Below are 15,991 nucleotides of genomic sequence, written 5' to 3'. Positions count from 1 at the left end.
AGTACACTAACTCTGTTGAGTTGGATGCTTATTACATACAAGAAAGGTACATTTTAGGCTACCCTTTGATCAATGCATGATGCTTATTACCCAGAACCAGGAGCATACATTAATGATAATACCAACAGAAGTGCATGTTGGTCTGCCTTCCAAGTAGACAAAAGTCAATATGAAGTGTTCCTATGACATGCCATTCTTAAGGGCAGAGGCGGATCTGAAAATGCTCCACTGGAGATTTGATCAAAAACAAATTTGTTAGCTGCCTCAGTGTAGTGAATTCCATCCCAATTCACTCGAAGTGAAGGGCGCTCACATGATCCCACAAAAATTTGGCTACCATTAACAGTGATGGTACTACCACAGCGAGCATCATCGCCGTAGTTGTACTCACCTCCATAGCCACAGCAAGCCACAAGTGGAAGCTCAAACCCTGCAGATTATGAGAAAAGCATCATTTGTTAACAACATGGTGCATAAATGAGGTAAAGTTAGATGACACGAGCTACTATTTTCCTATATATATATCATCATATGGCTTACCATATTTCTTGGGTTGGCTAAAGAGGGAATACTTGACAGAGTAGACATCGACATATGTAATTGCAGCTAAAGGAAAGTCCTTCCGGAGTTGGGCAACAGCCTCCTTCAACTTGTAGTTGAAGTACTGAGCCACTTCATTGTGAGGCTTTGAACAACCGGCACTGTCCCTTTGAGCTGCCTGAAAAATGGCCAAGATATAGGGGAGGCAGCCAATGGGTCCTGTGTTGTGAATCCAGAATGATCTTGCTCCCGACTTGTAAATACGCTGCATCATCATGTGATTCATTTATGTACATAGTCTCAGTACTATGCAATAAGTTGTAACAGAGAGAAAAAAGCTATGAAAAAACGAGACCCAGAAAGGAAATGCTTCAAAATATACATTAAATCGAAGTCCCTAATCTAAGGATTACCCTAACATTGGTGGAGAAACCATTGATTATATCAGGGACGGTTGCATTGACTTCCTGGATAGACATGTTAGCAAAGAACCCTTCACCAAGATCATTCTGACCTATGTCCAACGTGTATAGAGCTTTGGGAAAATACTCCTCCTTGGGCACTAAGTCCTTGTACACCCCACCTAAAAATCATTAAAAGCCACTTAGAAAAATATCATTTATATAGCTATGCACTACAAAACGTCTATTAATGTTAACTTATCATCTACCTCGTTTCCTTATCTTTAGTGTTCTGGACTTGAATTGCACAAACTGATCGTATTGCAAGCCCAGGTAGAATGGACTGGACCCACCTGCAGGTATTATTCTAGTCGGTAGTCGGATTGTAGCAGCAGCCGTGGCAAAGTTTGCACCATTTGTGTAATTGGACCCCAGAGAATTAAGATAAGCACTAAGAAATGGTAGACCAAAACTGTTGGCTGAAACCATGTAAATTTTGCCCAAATCAATAATGCTGCCAAGTTTTTGCTAGTCCTAGGCTACATTTCCTAGGCCTTTTTCTAATTTTGATGGAAAATGAAATTAAAAATGAATGTCTGAATTTGGCTTTTCTCGTCCCCTGTACCGATTTTATAAACACTGGCTCTTGGCCAATGAGAGGTAGATATGCAGAAAATAGGTTTAAAGAGAAGGTAAATCGTACCAATGAAATCAATCATGAGGCGACCATCTGAGAATCTGCCTGCTGGCATGCGAAAAAAGGTCCTCCCATAAGGCCAGGGAGGTTGAGAGAAGGCAGCAGCATATCCACCTGTATCTGAATTGGAGTCTGCAAAGTTAAAGATTGCTGGAAATTTGCAATTTTCCAAAGCAACAACAGGGTTGATCACCGTGGTATTAAAAGATAAAAGCACGCAAATACAGCAGAGAGAAGTGGCAAGTCTGATGGTGCTGGGAGACTCCATGGAGAGAGAGAGAGAGAGAGAGAGAGAGAGAGAGAGAGAGAGAGAGGAGGAGGAGGTAGACTTTTGGATTACGTGATGAAGAAATTCAAAGTGTTTAATGGTTAAACCATATAATTTAATTGAGTCAGTGCACTGCCCCATTACTGATTGTACTCGTATTGCACATTTGATCTTTAGTTAATTCTTTTGTGGTTGGAGATGTAACAGGTACTGACCTCAGGACCCACTTCCATGTGAACTACATGTTTGTGGGCAACTGGTCCAACAACATACAGGCCGGAGCTGATTAAAATTGACAATGTTAGCAATAATCAGGATTATATTATCTCATACAAGGTGTACTAGTTTATCACATATCTACGACGGTTTAAGATTTGTTTGAATAAGAATGGCCTGGCCTCCTTCCGCAACAAAATGAGTGGAAGAGGAGGGTTTCGTGTCTAAGGTAGCAAGACACTCGCAAGTAAAAGCATACTCAACGCCCACGTCCGCATGCCTAATCCAATGACCTAAACTGTGGGTTTGCATGATGCCTAATAAACATATTTTAATGACACTACTTTTACAGATTTTTCAGTGCTTGGGTACCGATAATAAAAGAGCAGAAAGCTCTACTATATATGTAAACGTATGGATCATGCAGATTGATATTAAATTGGACCTGCCTCCACCTGATTGTACATTGCAGATTGATATACTGACTAATCCTACGTAAATCAACATGTATAGGTGTAACCGCTTGTCCTCGAAAGCGAAAAAAAGAAAGAAGAAAAAACTACCCATTGAAGACTTGCTGAGTTTATGCAAAGACTAACTCACCACTCTGGTCTATAAAAATAAATAAATAAAAACCCAAGACGCCAAATCAACCCAATCCATTGGACCTTGCAGTTCATGTCAAGGCTGGTCCGAACCGGGTGGTCAACTTAAGGCAAAGAGGATGAATTGGTTGGGTTTGATAAAACCCACCCAGCCTAGCGTTTGGATGCTAGACATGTAACTGTGCTAGACGCACGTCTTTTTGGTTGAAGTTTGGCTCGGGTTTAGATGAGTGTCAGACTAAGCTTTGACCTAAAAATTTCAGACGAAGGAGTTATCCTTTTTTTTAACTTAATTTTAAATAAAACTTAAAATTAAATAGTGTTTAAAAGTATTAAATATCAAAGTTTTTGTTTTTTTTAATATTTTATTTTTATTAAGTACTAAAAAGTTAAAAAAAAAAAAAAAAAGTCATTGATGTTTGTTTTTTTGTTTAATTCTAAATAGAAACTTAATGTTTAATAGTATTAAATATTAGGTTGTTTGTTTTTGTAGTATTTTATTTCTATTAAGTATTAAAAAGTAAAGAAAAACTAATATATTATTTTTTCTATTTAAAAAATAAATAAATATTTTAGTTTTTTCTATTCAATAAAAAGTTTATAATAAGTTATGAAAAAGTAGAAAAACAAACAACCTAATTTTTTTTTTTTTTTTTTTTTTGTAGGGATGATAACATATACGAATAAATATAATGGAGTGAGATATGAGTAACCTATCTCAAGCATAATGCGTTGTCATCTCTAATCTCAATCAATACAGATCTTGCAATCTCAATTAAATATATAAATATATGAAATTTAAATCATCGAATAAAGATACAAATATATAAAATCAAGGTACATAAAAGAGAATAAAAAAAACATGAAATTAAAGTATAAAATAATCACGTACAAGTTATAATTAATAAATTATTTTTATATACTTTTTCAAACTCGTTTAATTTATCCTCCTTTATTATATAAATATTAAATAATTTTTAAATATATAATTTTTAATTAATTATAATTATATTTTATTTTATTTTCTCATTTTTTCATAATAAAACTAAATATAAAAAAAATATTTTTCATAATAGTTTCTTTTCTTAGTGTTTTTCAAAACCAAACATAGTGGAAGGGTATTCATGTTTCAATGTATGTCTTCTTGCTATTATGGATATAGGATTATAGGCAATCGCAAAGGAAATCGATCTTAACATCCACATCAAGTGGTAGATAGAGCAAATTACATTAAGAGTGTGTTTGACATTAATTTTAGGAAGTGTTTCTAACATTTTTAATACTTCAAAATTTTTATTTTTTAATATTTAAAAAAGTTAAAAACACTTCATAAAATCACTATCAACGGCACTCTTAATGTAATTTGCTCTAAGAATTCTAGGGCCTTTGCTTAAGGAGGTTGATTTCTTGGATTTAGAAGAGAAAAAGAAAATCAATTGCGTGCACTTTGATTTATATACATATTTAGATGACTAGTAACTTTCCATGGCTGAACTTTTCGACGCAAACCTTAGCAACTCACCTCACCTATTACAACTAGTATCGAGTAGTTCAAGATTCAATCAATGGCAGGATTCATATTCAAATTATGCAACTTTATCATACATCTTGACATTGATCCCAATCAATTGGATGTCTATCGACCCTTATTTTTTACGTGTGTCCCCCCGACAATGAGACTCAATTTTATTGTGAAAATTTGTTTTTTTTGAAAAGATTAAGGTTGCCACTTATTTTAGTTTATTTTTTAAAAGAAAAAACAAAATAAGAAAGAAAACTTTGTGTAACTCCTTATTTAAAAAAGACATATTTATAAAATCAAGTCTAGATTTAAGGGTTAGATTGCTTATCGGGAATGTACGATAATAAGTCGTAATATCCCTCTAATCATGTATACTAACAATCTCTACTAAACAAATAAAATGAATTATGATAGTTAATTGATCGATCATGAATATAAAGATTAAAAACACAAATTAATATACAAGAAAATAATTATAAAATTAAATTTAAAAAATGTAAAAAAATAAATGACATTAGAATTATAAAAATTGATTTATTAAATTCATTAAAAAATATTTTTTAAATATTACTTTTTTAATATTTTCATTTATTTATTTACAAAAATAAATGATTTGATTCAATTTTATTTACATATAATTTATTTAAAAAATTCTAATTTGACAATAAAATTGATTTTTACTTACTTTTACTAGAAAAATAATAAATTTTTAACTTTATTTACAAAAGTATTTCAATTTGACAAAAAGAATATGATTTCTATAACTTCAATTTGCAAAAAAGACTCTCATTCTATTATTATGAAAAGATTATTTAAGACATTAATTTACAAAAATTATTTTTTTTATCCCAGTTTAATTAAGGAAATAGAGTTTAATTTAAATTTCACTTTTTTAGATAATTTTATTAAAATTTAACTTTTGGGACAATTTAATCGACAAAACAATTTTTATTAAATAAATAATTTTTCAGGCAATTGTTCTTAAAAACAATTTTTTGAATTTCATTGAAAACAATTTTTTGAATTTTCCTAAATTAAATATTCATTCGTATAGATATATACAAAAGAATTTGTGCCAATCAAACCCACTGTAGACCCCCTCTCAAGAAACCAGAAGATTTTAGTTTTTTTTAGGATTTTTATAGCATTGGAGGAATGCTATTTCGGGCACCCGGAGGAGCTGGCAACACCCTAGGCAAGTGGGGGGACCCCTTCCCGACAGATGAGAGAAGCTGCATGGACCAGCATGGAGATGGCAGGGGGCCATGCTGGTGGTTGGCAGACGACGTGCTCGCTGACGGGTGAATAGGAGAGCCGGTAATGGCTTGCTGAGGAAGACACAAACAGGGTTCCATTGATCAAGGAGGAGTTTGAGGAGGACTTTCTTGGGAGAAGCTACGAGACAAAGAAGGAAGCTTGCTAGTTCCATAGATTTTTGAGGGGAAAGCTTGAAGAAGGAGAGGACAGGAGAAGAGAGCAGCTGCAGTCTGCATCTCCAAAGCTTTGTTACTAGGGCGAGTAGAAAAAGAGGAACTACAGGATGGGGGGTTCGAAGCTGGAGCAGAGGAGGTTTTTGAAGAAGTGACAAGAGAGATGTTTGAGGGAGGATTTTTTCTAGAGATGGGTTGCTGAAGAGAAGCATTTTCAGGTACTTTCATTCTGGTTTCCCTATAGCTTCTACTGGTATACTTTTCTGTTCTGTTTCTATTGATTTTGGATGATGTTTATTGATTGGGGGTGAGCATGTTCATGTTTTGCTAATGATTTTCCTGCAATTTGGTTTGCTCCTGTTTTGATTTCTTCATGAGGCATTCTTGTAACCGTGTTTCATCTTTTATTTGATGCTTGTTTGATTTCATCCACCCTGATATGAGCTCATTGATTATTGTATGAAATGAGACTTGTATAAGTTTGTTTTGCTCCTATTATTGGTGCTTTGTTTGTTTGTTTTCCTCTGTTCCTAGTACTCCAACCATGGGGCATGTTAGTTTTCTCACCTCTGCCCGAAGGAGTAAAGAATATCCAGTAATGTATTTCAGCAGTAATCTTGGGGACTCTCATGATATCTCTCCCAAGCGTCCACAGTAATCTTTGATACCGGTGGCTCAAACCTGTGGGTTCCGTCATCCAAGGAAGTATTCTCAGCTGCCATGCTCTCTGCAGTTTGTTGTGCAAGGCTTGCATGACACTGTTCATCTATTGGTAGAGCCTATCATTATTTATACCTAAGTGTTGGAGAGGGCATTATCTGGTTGATTGGTCGGGCAATAATATTGGAATATACTATTGATAGCTCAGTTTTTGCTTGAGACATATTTCTGAATCTGGCTTTATTTTTGGAGGCGAGGATAAGCTACCTGTTCTTTTAGTCTGCTACACCATCTCCTGGCTTGGTATTGTGGTCAATCCATGCACAACAATTCTGGTTTTCATTGTCACTGGGATATTGTGTGTTAGGGTCAAGAAGACAAGTGCTCCATTACTCTTGATGCTTTAAAGTGGGTTGATTGAGGAATTGAGAAGTTGTCCTCGAACGCGGAAAAACGCCTCCGCCGTCACCACCTCACTGCCAACTCAGTCCAGCTGGGTATCAAACTTGGCTACGACATCCACCTTACTGCCAACTTAGTCCATCTGGGTACCAAACTCAGCTGCGACACCCATCTCTTGTTCCATAGACTCACCAAGCCCATTTTCTTTCACTTTCCCTCACCACCTATCCATCATCCGTCCACCTCTTATCTAAACCCATTTTCTTATCACCTTTCTCATGCTCATACTCACCATCTAACCTCTATACCCATATCTCACCCCCCATGTTTGTCATTACCCTTCAATACTCCACCATACCTATGATTCATCTATCCATCTCTCTCATCACCCTTCATACCCATTTCTATTCATAACCTTCTACTTTATTCACACATACCCAGCTGACTCGTTCCTCATTTCCCATGCATACGTGATCGCCATGCATTTCAACCCAGGCTTAATTCGCTTCTAAACCTCTATCATGTCCAATCTGCTGCCCACTTCCCATTTGTCTACCATCCTCCATGTCTTTCTTTCCTCATCTGATCATCATCTCAGATTTAATCTTTTTATTCTATCGTCATGCCCACTCATTTCTATCTTTCTTCTCTATAAATTCCTATCCCTCATATCCACGGGGTTGGATCACCACGACATCCTCATTCCGTTCAGTTCATCATACCCACTGCCATAATATCCCATCCTCCATACCTTTAACCTCATGCCCGTTTTCTATTGAACCTGTTTTCCACGCGTGCATGGCCACCCGAGGCTCTCCCCAAGGCCTTCATTAAAATCCCGAGATCCACCTATTCACACGCATGGAGACTGTATTTGCATGGCCACCCTCCATACTCCTCATGCACTTCATCACCCTCCATACCCGTATCCCCATGCATATTTTCAAACCCAACACCTCCACCACCCACATCAAAAACATTTGAGACAATACAAACTATATATTTTTATTATATTATGATATGATATTCCCGTAGAGTTGTTGCACAAAGATTTGTTGAATTGTATCCCACTTTCTCTCTTATGCCGTGTTCTCCGACCGGTGTTTTCTGGCACATAGATGAATCGCTATTTGGAGAAATGAGAGTGGAAGGCAATAATAATTATGCGAACACTTTGTGACGTCTGTGAGAGCGCCGCTGCTATTCTCTTTTGCGCTGCCGATGAGGCTGCTCTGTGCCGAGACTGCGACGAGAAGGTCCACATGTGTAATAAGCTTGCTAGCAGGCATGTGAGGATAGGGCTTGCTGACCCCAGTGATGTTCCCCGGTGTGACATATGTGAAAATGCACCAGCATTCCTTTTACTGTGAGATAGATGGAACTTCCCTTCGTTTGCAATGTGATATGATTGTACATTTTGGAGGTTTTCGGGTGGTGGATCCATACAGAAATGGCGGAGTTTGAGGGATTTGCCATCGGTAATGGGCTTACAAATTCCCAAATACAGTACAAGGGCCCAATTTTTAGGACTTGAGGATTTTCTGGCTGGATGAACCATAACAATGGTAAAACGGGCTCCACATTTCGGCTGTAGCTGCCATGGTAATGATGTCTGTTATTAACTGTGCAAGGCAATGAGACTTTGTGGCACCTTTAGGGCCCATTCCCTTTTTCTTTCATGAAATGCATTGCCACTGAGCCACTCTTGGAACCCACGTGTTCCACTCCTCTACTCCCATGCAACTTTTTAAAAATAGATTTCCAGAAAATCTCATCTTCACATGGTCTTAATTCTTCATCTTTTATTTCTTGATTTTGAATAAATCCCATTTTAATAAATTATTTCTTACCATTTTTATATTAGGCATAAATTATTTCATTTTTATTTCTTATTTATTTTATTTTATTTGTTTATTTATTTATTTAAAATTCTATATCACGTAATCCTTCAAAATCCCGATTTCTAAATTCGTTTTCTAATTTCTGGAATTCCAATTTCCATATTTATTTATTTAATCCTTATTATTTTCATTAGCATTATTATTTTATTTATTTATTCTAAAAGTTCATCTAAAACAATTCATTAAAATTTCCGACTTTCAAATTTAATTTCTAATTCCAATATTCACATTATTTTATTTAATTATTATTATTTTATTTTATTTATTTATTCTAAAATTTCATTTTAAACTATTCATTAAAATTTCCGACTCTCGATTTAATTCCTAATTCCAAAATTCCAAAATTCACAATTAATCTGTTTAATTATTATTATTTTAGTTATTTATTTTGAAATTCCATTTTAAACAATTATTCAAAATTCCAATTTCTGAACTTAATTTCTGATTTCCAAAATTCTAATTTCTTTCAAATTTAATATCCAAAATTCCAATTCTTAAATTTAATTTTTCAAGACTCCAATCTTCAAATAATTTTCAAGACTTTAATTTCCAAATAAATCTCAAAAATCCAGTTTTCTCTCGAATAGCTTTAATTCCACTTCGATTTTTAAATAATATTCTATTTCTTTTGATTTTTTTACACAAACAAGAATGATGAATCTTCATAATCCCGAAATAATGGGTTTCGCGATATTAATTCAGGCAAGATCAATCGGGCTTTGGCGGGGGCCCCGCGTAAGTGATTTTATGATTGATTGATTGATTGATTCATTTATTTATCATGCTTGTTTGATTTATTCTGTTCCTTGACATGCGCATAATTTTATCTATTCGTGACTCCCTAATCCTATTTCATGATAGCGCATTCGCGACTGGAGGACCAGGTACGCATCTCCTCCTATTCTAGTCATTCTCTATTGCATGTTCTGATTCCCATATGTACATAATCGACTTGAGTATCCATTGATTTTCCTATTGATTGTCAGGTCAGCTTCATTTTATTAGTAGAGACCCGACTTTAGGGACTTAAAGGGGTGCTACGGTCCGTACCGTACCTTCCCGATAAGTAACCTGACCCCCGAACCCGATTCGGTTTTTCGTAGATCACCTTTTCCAAATAAGGAGTCACACTTAGGATTTTTCTTTCTTATTTTGTTTACCCTTTTAAAAATAAAACAAAAATAAGTGGCGACTCCAAATCATTTTCTAATAAATAAAAATCATTTTTGAAATAAAAATCGAGCTCGCCATCGAGTGGAAAACGCATTGAGTCGAAATGCGGGGTCCACACCCACAATAAGCTTAATGTCTCCCATTTATTATCTTTTCAACCCTCATTTTTTTTTTCATAAAATTCAACCCTCCTCGCATGCGTTACAAATCTATGTTCGACCAACAAAATACCAATATGAGTCAATTTCAAACCGTTAGAAAGAGAAGATGGTGACAATGGAGGTGCTTGGACATGGAAGAAAGGAAGAATAAAATTAAAATTAAAAAAAAAAAAAAGAGGGAAAAAAGTAAAAAGTAAAATAAATAATAACTAATAATAATAAAGATAAATAAATAAATACAAAATATAAAATATGAAAATAATAATAAATAAAATAAACATGAGAATGGGTTGGAGGAAATTTTGGGAAACTCCATAGCTATTAATTCTGTCACGGAAGAAAATGTCAAACAGCATGGAAGGGATTGAATGTAGTTAAGAGACTGAGGGGCCCAGACAGGTGATGGCTATACGAAAAGGATTGCTCTATGGCATAAAAGTCAAGCCCTAATATATGGTCCCAGAGATAAATGAGGGCTCACCACCTGCCCCTCACTAGGCCAAGTTGTCTGAACCATTTGAGCAACTGGGCCCATCTATTTAAACTACTACCTAACAAGTGAGAAAAAAATCTTTTGGCCTAAAATCTAACATCTACTTCCAAAAGTTGTACACACACAGTGAGAGAGAGAGAATGGCATACAATCAGAACAATCCCGTTGCTGTGGCAGTATTTTTCTCTCTTAGTTTTCTTGCTCTACTATCAACTTCCACATTCCTCTGCAAAAACTCCACTGATTGTCAATCTCTGCTCAAATTCAAACAAGGCATAACAGGTGATCCAGATGGTCATCTCCAAGATTGGAATGAAACCATGTTCTTCTGCAACTGGACAGGGATTACATGCCACCAGCAGCTTAAGAACCGGGTCATAGCCATTGAGCTCATAAACATGCGCTTAGAGGGAGTTATCTCACCATACATATCCAATCTATCCCATCTCACCACCCTCTCTTTGCAAGCCAACAGCTTGTATGGAGGGATTCCAGCTACCATTGGAGAGCTTTCTGAGTTAACATTCATAAACATGAGTCGTAATAAGCTTGGGGGCAATATTCCAGCCTCAATAAAAGGCTGCTGGAGCCTGGAGACAATAGACTTGGACTATACCAATCTGACTGGAAGCATTCCTGCTGTACTGGGCCAAATGACAAACTTGACATACCTATGTCTCTCTCAGAACAGCCTCACTGGAGCTATACCATCGTTTCTTTCGAATCTAACCAAGCTGAAAAATTTAGAATTGCAGGTTAATTACTTCACAGGAAGGATTCCAGAGGAGCTAGGAGCATTAACAAAGCTGGAGATATTGTACCTCCACATGAACTTTTTGGAAGAAAGCATACCTGCATCCATCAGTAATTGCACTGCCCTGCGTCACATTACACTGATTGAGAATCGGTTAACGGGAACAATCCCTTTAGAATTGGGGGCAAAGCTCCATAACTTGCAGAGATTGTACTTCCAACAAAACCAACTTTCTGGGAAAATTCCAGTGACCCTGTCCAATCTTTCTCAGCTGACACTGCTTGATCTTAGCCTCAACCAGTTAGAGGGGGAAGTCCCTCCTGAGTTGGGGAAGTTGAAGAAACTTGAGAGACTTTACCTTCATAGCAATAACCTGGTGAGCGGTTCCAACAACTCTTCCCTCAGTTTTCTAACTCCTCTCACTAATTGTTCACGTCTACAGAAACTGCACTTAGGGGCATGTCTGTTTGCAGGAAGTTTACCGGCTTCAATTGGAAGTCTTTCCAAAGATCTCTATTACTTGAATCTTCGAAATAACAAAATAACAGGAGACCTACCAGCTGAATTGGAAATCTAAGCGGCCTTGTGACTCTAGACCTGTGGTATAATTTTTTGAATGGAGTTCCTGCAACAATTGGGAAGCTTAGGCAGTTGCAGAGATTACACTTGGGAAGAAACAAACTTCTTGGGCCAATTCCAGATGAACTTGGGCAGATGGCTAACCTTGGTTTACTGGAACTTAGTGATAATTTGATTAGTGGGACAATCCCATCTTCTCTTGGTAATCTGTCACAGTTGAGATATCTTTACTTGTCTCACAACAACCTCACAGGGAAAATTCCCATCCAACTCACCCAATGTTCTCTTCTAATGCTTCTTGATTTGTCTTTTAACAACTTACAAGGATCTCTTCCCACAGAAATTGGTCATTTCTCAAACCTGGCTCTTTCACTCAACCTTTCGAACAACAATCTTCAAGGAGAACTACCTGCTAGTATTGGAAATCTGGCATCTGTGCTGGCAATTGACTTGTCAGCGAATAAATTCTTCGGAGTGATACCAAGTTCGATTGGAAGATGCATTTCAATGGAGTATCTGAACCTCTCTCACAACATGCTTGAAGGTACAATCCCAGAGTCCCTGAAGCAAATCATTGATCTAGGATATCTGGACTTGGCTTTCAATAATTTAACAGGAAATGTTCCAATCTGGATTGGTGACAGCCAGAAGATCAAGAATCTCAATTTATCGTATAACAGATTAACAGGAGAGGTTCCAAATAGTGGGAGGTATAAAAATCTAGGAAGCAGCTCATTCATGGGGAATATGGGGCTCTGTGGTGGCACCAAACTTATGGGTCTCCATCCATGTGAAATTCAGAAACAAAAGCACAAGAAAAGGAAATGGATTTATTACTTGTTTGCAATAATAACTTGTTCTCTGCTTCTCTTTGTGCTGATCGCCCTCACTGTTCGTCGTTTCTTCTTCAAAAATAGGAGTGCAGGTGCGGAGACTGCAATTCTAATGTGTTCCCCAACCCATCATGGAACCCAAACTTTAACTGAAAGGGAAATCGAAATTGCAACTGGCGGTTTTGATGAGGCTAATCTGTTAGGGAAAGGAAGTTTTGGTAGGGTGTATAAAGCTATCATCAATGATGGAAAAACTGTTGTGGCAGTTAAGGTTCTGCAAGAAGAGTGTGTTCAGGGTTACAGAAGTTTTAAAAGGGAGTGTCAAATACTGTCTGAAATTAGACATAGGAATCTGGTTAGAATGATAGGATCGACCTGGAATTCAGGATTCAAGGCTATTGTTCTCGAGTATATAGGCAATGGGAACTTGGAACAGCATCTTTACCCTGGTGGGTCAGATGAAGGAGGTAGTGAATTAAAATTGAGGGAAAGAATGGGAATAGCAATAGATGTTGCAAATGGCTTGGAGTATCTTCATGAGGGTTGTCCTGTTCAAGTTGTACACTGTGACCTGAAACCACAAAATGTTCTTTTGGACAATGATATGGTGGCTCATGTAGCAGATTTTGGTATTGGAAAGCTCATTTCAGGTGACAAACCAAGAGGACATGTTACTACCACAACTGCTTTTCTACGAGGATCTGTCGGGTATATCCCCCCAGGTATGCATTTGATTACCTTACATAAATCTTCAATCCTATGCTTCATAATCCCTTTTAATCTTCTTGGAACAGTTAGCGACCTACCTTCAAATCTGAGAAGTAAATGATAAGTTATCAGACTAGATAATTACTTTTAATCATGAATGCCAATCTGTCATCTCACATGAACTTCAAACTAGTCTAGTTTCCATTCATTTGACTGCCTACCCAATGGTCATATATTCTAGAGAACTAACTGTGAATAATAGGATAGAAATACAGAAGAAAAAATAGGGTTTTGTGTGTTTCCTCATATACCATTATGATAAATTTGTTTAACATGGTATGTCTTGTTGCTTATTCTCCCGCTTTGCTTTAAGTACAGGATCCATTCCCTAATCTCTTTTCCAATGAGAAGCATTTAAAAAGAAGGATGCTTGCCCTCTTGTGATATTCAGATAGTTAATATGAACCAACTGCATCTATCCATGTCTCTTTCATTAAACTATCCTAATTTGAAGGGGCTATAAATAAAAGTATAGTGGTTCAGCTAATAGCTCCTATTGCTTGTACACAGAATATGGGCAGGGGATCGATGTCTCAACAAGAGGAGATGTATACAGTTTTGGAGTGATGATGTTAGAGATGATAACACGGAAGAAACCAACGAATGAAATGTTTTCAGATGGACTTGATCTAAGGAAATGGGTGTGTTCTGCTTTTCCAAATCAAGTTTTGGATATTGTAGACATCTCACTGAAGCACGAAGCATATTTGGAAGAGGGGAGTGGTGCTTTACATAAGCTTGAGCAATGCTGTATCCACATGCTTGATGCAGGGATGATGTGCACAGAAGAGAACCCCCAAAAGCGTCCCCTTATCTCTTCGGTTGCTCAAAGGCTAAAGAATGTCTGGAAAGAAATGGGATTTGGAACACTTTATATGGCAAAGGAAGAAAATGTGGACATGTCACTGAACTCAAAGTAGTAAAGCTCCATCACTTTCAGTCTAGGTAAGAAGAAGAGCTCTCTATTTACAACTATAAATGATCGTGTTGCTTGTGTGTAATAAGAAAGCAGAATAACAGATTGCTCCCATTTGTACAGAAAAAACCGGTGACTCCTTTGTCAGTGTTTTTCCCTTTCATCATAATCAGCTATAATTATACACTCAAAACCATAATTTCATTTGTGGAAGATGGTAGGCAAATTTATTGACAAATGCTTGTTAATGACAAAAAAATTTCAAAGTCTTTACATAGATGGTAATCATACCATTCCACCCTTGAGGGCCAGGATTGATGGCTTCTATCTGAAATCTCCTACTCAGCCAAATGAAACCAATAATTCACCCTAGATGGAAGGGTTTGTTTGGAAAACTTCAATAAGGAGAAAAATGTCTTCAGCATGATAACTCCCCAGTTTTCCAGATGATCTGCTTCACAATAAGTATGAATAAACCTTCAAGCATCTGCCTAAACCTCTTAAATCCCTAGTACAAAAGATAAAGTGATCTGCTTCCACCCTGAATACTGCAAAAATTTCTTGAATTAGAATTCAATATACCCTAATAGGAGGAACACACGGGGCATTATTTTCGAGTTACTAAGTTAGCATATCATTTCTGATTCATTTCATCCATTATCTTAGCAGATACATCTATTCTGATCTTTCGGAGTTACCAATCAAACAACCATCAGAGCCAGTTTAAGATGACCGAACAGGGGAAAGAACCCACATGATGGAGCCCCAAAAGGATGCAAACTGGATAGAATTGAGTCTTACAAACATCTAGGATCTAATTATCCCCACAGTAAATCCATCTTGTGTATGAGGAACATCCTCCCCTTACAGCGAGTTTTTCGGACAGATTTATGGTTGGGTAACTCCAATTTTTGCACTTATATCTTGCATTTCTAGTCCCCAAGCCCTAAAAGTCCCTCCATTGGAAATCCGGGTTGCCCTCTTCATTTTCATCATGTGAAATTACAATATCTTCTGTAAACTGATGTGCTAAAACTAAGAAATCATTTTGCTCCTCCATATTTCACAAATGCTTAATTTTCTTCTACTTTCAATATTCTTTGAAAAATCATAATTTCCATTGATCCCTATGAAAATAGTTAGGTTGAAAACACATACGCAGAACAAAGAGTAGGAAATCAAAGAAAAAGAAGTCAGCATAGAGTTAAGATTTGGTAAGAAGACTGACCCATAAAGCAACTATCTCCTGCAATACTAGGGTTCCGGATGAAAAAGAAATCCTCCATTTAGCACATATAGAAATGAGCAACACAAGAACTAGACTGCACAAACATACATATAATCAAATTGTAAATCAGATAAAATGCAATTCAGGTAACACATGAATCCCTCTTTTACCTTTGGCTGCACAAGAATTCTTCAACTCCCATGCCAGCCATGGAAAGTGTTTTCCTTGAGAATCCCTACACCCTGAAATGCATACGAGTAAAAAGCATTTTATCGGATGACTTTTCTCGCGTTTGAAAATTAAAAATTGTTTTATTTGACATGAAACAAAAGCAAGAATATTGTTAATAACATGATACACATCATTACCCAAAATAGAAAAAAATTTAAAAGCTTTTAGAAAAATTTGTACCCATTTACATATTTATTTCCTAATTTGCAATTG

At 36.5% G+C, this 15,991-nt stretch overlaps 1 protein-coding gene, 1 long non-coding RNA gene and 1 pseudogene across 4 annotated transcripts; 1 reads left to right on the top strand and 2 right to left on the bottom strand.

Annotated features, from left to right (window-relative positions):
- On the bottom strand, positions 1–1,937 carry LOC117930359 (esterase-like). Its single transcript, XM_034850979.1, has 5 exons — positions 1,645–1,937; positions 1,211–1,420; positions 954–1,123; positions 541–805; positions 1–430 (listed from the first exon to the last, which is right to left on the bottom strand). Exons 1-5 carry the CDS (start codon positions 1,904–1,906, stop codon positions 165–167), a joined length of 1,173 nt encoding a protein of 390 aa, XP_034706870.1. The 5' UTR covers positions 1,907–1,937; the 3' UTR covers positions 1–164.
- Positions 1,938–10,276: 8,339 nt separating this feature from the next.
- LOC117930361 lies at positions 10,277–15,813 on the bottom strand. 3 transcript variants are annotated; one of them, XR_004653909.1, is made up of 6 exons: positions 15,718–15,813; positions 15,548–15,641; positions 14,611–14,867; positions 13,374–13,449; positions 11,322–13,206; positions 10,277–11,203 (listed from the first exon to the last, which is right to left on the bottom strand). It is a non-coding gene; the product is annotated as an uncharacterized LOC117930361 (long non-coding RNA). The 3 variants fall into 3 exon arrangements; XR_004653908.1 differs by having other exon boundaries at positions 11,322–13,449; XR_004653910.1 differs by having other exon boundaries at positions 11,322–13,449; positions 15,548–15,636.
- LOC117930356 lies at positions 10,601–14,466 on the top strand (annotated as a pseudogene).
- Positions 15,814–15,991: the final 178 nt, after the last annotated feature.

This window comes from Vitis riparia, chromosome 14, assembly GCF_004353265.1.
Source record: "Vitis riparia cultivar Riparia Gloire de Montpellier isolate 1030 chromosome 14, EGFV_Vit.rip_1.0, whole genome shotgun sequence".
NCBI lineage: Eukaryota > Viridiplantae > Streptophyta > Magnoliopsida > Vitales > Vitaceae > Vitis > Vitis riparia.
Note: the sequence above shows the minus strand (reverse complement) of the source record. Positions and strands in the feature narration are given on the sequence as shown.